The following is a 4,245-nucleotide window of genomic DNA, read 5'->3' as shown; positions in this document are numbered from 1 at the left end:
TTACTTAATTATTTGGAACACATGCAATAAGCTATTAATTTTATTCCTTTTAGCTGGAAGACTTGGTTCTGATCAGTGACATACAATAAATGTATGAAGGTTGAGATGTCATGATCATTATACATCAGTTTTCAACATTAAACTAAAAAAAATATATCCTTTTACAAACAGGATAATTATTTAAGATGAAACTTGTATACGATGATGATAGGATATATCACAAATATATTAATCAAAAGCAGTTAAGCATACATTTTATATTCATATAATCATTTTATATATACACTTGTAATACATATTCATCCGAAAACTCCAAAAACTATATAGGCCAGAAAGATCATGAATTCTATACCGATCGAACATTCATGCCTTTTCTTTTTTGATTATATTATCATGCAAGTTAAAGAAAAAGAACAGAACTTGTCACGTTCTATTTATGGTGAATAAATTATACTCTAATCATTTAGACAAACGGAGTTACATTTAATACAAAAACTGTTGTTATTTTGTATTACAGGTAACACAATGATCAAGAATCAGTCTAGCAATGATGCTTCCGTCTTCTATCCTCAATCCACGACTTTGCTTGTTCCAGAGGTGGACACCATAAGACGAACTGCATAGTTGACCTAACTTGGCTTCAATCCATCTAAGATGCTTCCTGTTTACCGGAGGTGTAAAATAGCCTCCTATACGTGTCCAATCAACTGGATAAAATGCCTTTGGAGGTAATACAGTAAAATTCAACTCGAGTGTTGTAGCTTCTCTTTGAACCACTCTTGATACGAGGTAAGGTCCATTATAACCCCATTTGTTGCCATTAAATGTTAATGCGAATTCCTCCATGAATTTGTATAACAAAGGATGGTTCTTGTCGAAAATCAATACAGCATTATTCAATCTAGTCCAGTTCCCAGACGTCGCTGTGCTTTGTGCACCAATGGAATTGCGAACACTGCTAAAATCTTTCAATATGATGAAGTCTGTATCCACGTAAACACCTCCATACTTGTAAAGAATAGCCAGTCTGATCAAATTTGACAGGTTTTGTGCTAATGGAATTTTACCAGTTTCTGTTTTCCCGTTCTTGATATGATCAAGCCAAGATTGCGCTGGGGTGTTCTTGAACAGGAACTCCAAGTCTGGCGTGATGGCTTGAACTCTAAACCCACGATCAGTGAATGGTTTCAAGATTCCAATCCCATAAACGGAGTCCATAGTGTTTGATAGTATCATCAAACAGCTTTTAGGGTTAGACTTCAACAAAGCATCTACAGCAAGAACTTCTCTATCTCCGAAAACCCTCAAAGATGGTGATATCCAGGTCATAAAGAACCTAACCTTGCATCCATCTTTAAAGAATTTTTGAGCCCGGTTCTTGAATCTTCGAGTCAACGGGGTTGACTTGAGAATATCGAACTCAGGAAGCTTTTCTTTGAAACCGTTTACCTTTTCTTTCCTGGTGTGATTGAACAGTGAAACCGACGGCTTGTGATCATCTTCTAAAACAGTTTTTTGAGCATCTTCTTTAAACATGTGGATCGGTTTATGGATGGAATACGAAGTCAACTTTACATGTCGTACGATGAACGTCGGATTGTTTAAAAGAGGAGGACGAATTGGACTTATGGTTAGAGGTAAAGTATGAATAGGATGATAATTAGAAGGGAGGGTATGTGTAGTAAATAATATGTAGGTGACAAATATTACTGCGATGGAGATGGCGGATAAGACATGGAATCTGGCACAGCGACTGATGAGGCTTAGCCGCCGTTGCTCCGCTCTTTTCAGAGAAGAAGTTTTTATCATCGAATATCGGATTAATTGGGTATTGACTATTTTCAAGAATAGAATGTTTGATACTAATGAAGTTCCTCAAACTCTTCGTTTTAATTATACTTTTAATTTAAGTGGAAGAAACATGCGGGGATAGTTTATGTCTCTGGTATGCATGGAATTGGTCGTTGACGAATGCAAATAACAGGTGGACATGTGAAATTTATAATTCCGTATCCGATATTTTTTTTAGGGTCGTGATTTTTAGATCGCATATTTTTCATTCCCTCCCGTTGAAAACATTATATATTGACATTTATACCATTTAGTTTAATTAATAAATAATGAAGAGAGAAACATAATTTCCAAATGAGAATGATTATTCCTCCTTCCTCCTTGTAACTCCCAAAAAGAAGAGAATAAAAATTTCATTTTTAATATAATAAAAACACTCAATTATCATTTATTCAAATATTTAGAAGTATTTCAAAACAATTATGAAAATACGTTCCCAAAATCAAGAGTCTGTAGAAAACACGGGTGTATGCGCTACGATCAAGCCGGACCATTCCTTTTCGAATCGGAAGTACCTAAAACCATAAATCATAAACTGGAAGTACAAAGTTTAGTGAGTTCCTCAAATACCACATACCAAACATAACATACAAATCATACATATCAACATGCAATAGGAGGTGTTATGTGCCAACCATAGTCTTACCATTTTGCCACAAGCCGTATCATAGTCTTTACTTGCAAAGCCGGAGACCAAAACCCTGGGTCTTACAAACAAGTGTCAAAAGCCACCTTCTGGTCTTCCATGCAAGCATCACAAAAACAACTAGCATATAATCTTATAATACGCATATGCTTATCTACTTAACTGCTAGAGTCCAAACTCTGGTCTTGCATATAGATCTGCCAGTAGCCACCTCCTGGTCTTTCATGCAAATGCCAAGGGTCACCCCCTGGTCTTCCTATAATACATAAACCAAATGGGCCGGCATTGGTTCGACCCATAGTACAGTGAGGAGACTCACCTCGACAGCCGAACCTACAAATAAATCTTTGACTGTAGATCTGCTAGAATCGCCACGCTATCAAACAAATAACACCCAATTAACAGTTGGGTTCCAATCGAAATCCAACAATCCATATATGGGGTAAAAAGTGTTGGATTAGTGTCTAAGTTCATGACTATTTTGGTATGTACTTGACCCGATTATGAACATGGTCCTTTTGGGTTGCCTTCACCATAGCAATATGTAGGATGATTTAAGGAGAGAAAGTTTTAAATATGATTTATTAATATATTATGAGAATAATATATTAAAGGAGAAATCATATTGGTTAATTAATATTAGTCAAGAATTAATTAAGAATTAATTTTGTGGCTAAAAGAGATTAATTAAATATAGGGGACTGGACTGCAATTATTGGATAATTGAGTTATTGGGCTAAGGAATGCTAAAGGAATAAGGGGTGAACGAAATTATGATGGAAGCCCATCATATTTTCGTCCATAGCCTTGTCCAGAAGGTTTCATGGGCTGCTTAGAGTTTAAGCTGTCCATTAGGGTTTTGATTGAAACCCTAGCAGCCCACACAAGTATATAAAGGACCCCTTAGGCCCCTAAAACGTGTACAACTGATTCTCTAGGGTTTCTAGTCGTTTTTGGGCAGCCTCTCTTCTTCTCCTCTTCATCCAAGTTGCATATGGTGTTTGTGACTCCATTAGAGGTGCAGCACTTGAGGCACTAAGCTTTTGAAGCCAATCCAAGCAAGGAATTGATTGTTATTGCTATATAACAATTAAAGGTAATTATATAAACCCTAATTCAGTTTATAATATGTTAGATCTAAGTTTATTAGTCTTGGATTCAAAGCATGTACAATAGAGAAACCTAGATCCAAGCATTAGGGTTTGTATGAGCACATAGGATTGTTCTTATGCATAAAACCCATCAGTGGTATCAGAGCCTTGATTGGTTTCTATTATATGTGATGCTATGTTGAATTATCTATTGAAAATCGAGTTTCTTGCCTCTGCCCGACTCAACTCGGCGAGTCAGTATTTGGACTCGGCGAGTTGGCCCTATTCGGCGAGTCCAGGTCTGACTCGGCGAGTCAGTGCGTCAGGCAGAGGGTATTTCGGGTTTTAGCTGCTGTTTTGACTTTGATTTGATGCTTAAATTGTTTTATGAAGTTAAAATCCGAATTTTATCTTAATTATATGTTTATCCTTGCCAAAACAATAGATAATTTCAAATCTTTTAAATATTGGTTGTTTATGTGATAAATATGGATTATTTAAAGTTATTTGGTAATTATCTAATGACTAAAATAAGATTAGGTCAAATATAGATAATTATGAAATTAATTGTTTAATTTGAATTATTTGTTGTTTGATCCCTAATGTTTTGAAATGTTTCAAAACTTACCCTCAAGTTTTGGAATTTAAAATTTTGAT

General features: G+C 35.6%; 1 protein-coding gene across 1 annotated transcript; it reads right to left on the bottom strand.

The window, feature by feature from the left end:
* Positions 1 to 228: 228 nt before the first annotated feature.
* On the bottom strand, positions 229 to 1,874 carry LOC145047831 (uncharacterized). The gene has a single exon (XM_078996193.1). It carries the CDS (start codon positions 1,807 to 1,809, stop codon positions 502 to 504), a length of 1,308 nt encoding a protein of 435 aa, XP_078852319.1. The 5' UTR covers positions 1,810 to 1,874; the 3' UTR covers positions 229 to 501.
* Positions 1,875 to 4,245: the final 2,371 nt, after the last annotated feature.

This window comes from Lactuca saligna, chromosome 5 (assembly GCF_052625555.1).
Source record: "Lactuca saligna cultivar CGN05327 chromosome 5, ASM5262555v1, whole genome shotgun sequence".
Classification (NCBI taxonomy): domain Eukaryota; kingdom Viridiplantae; phylum Streptophyta; class Magnoliopsida; order Asterales; family Asteraceae; genus Lactuca; species Lactuca saligna.
Note: the sequence above shows the minus strand (reverse complement) of the source record. Positions and strands in the feature narration are given on the sequence as shown.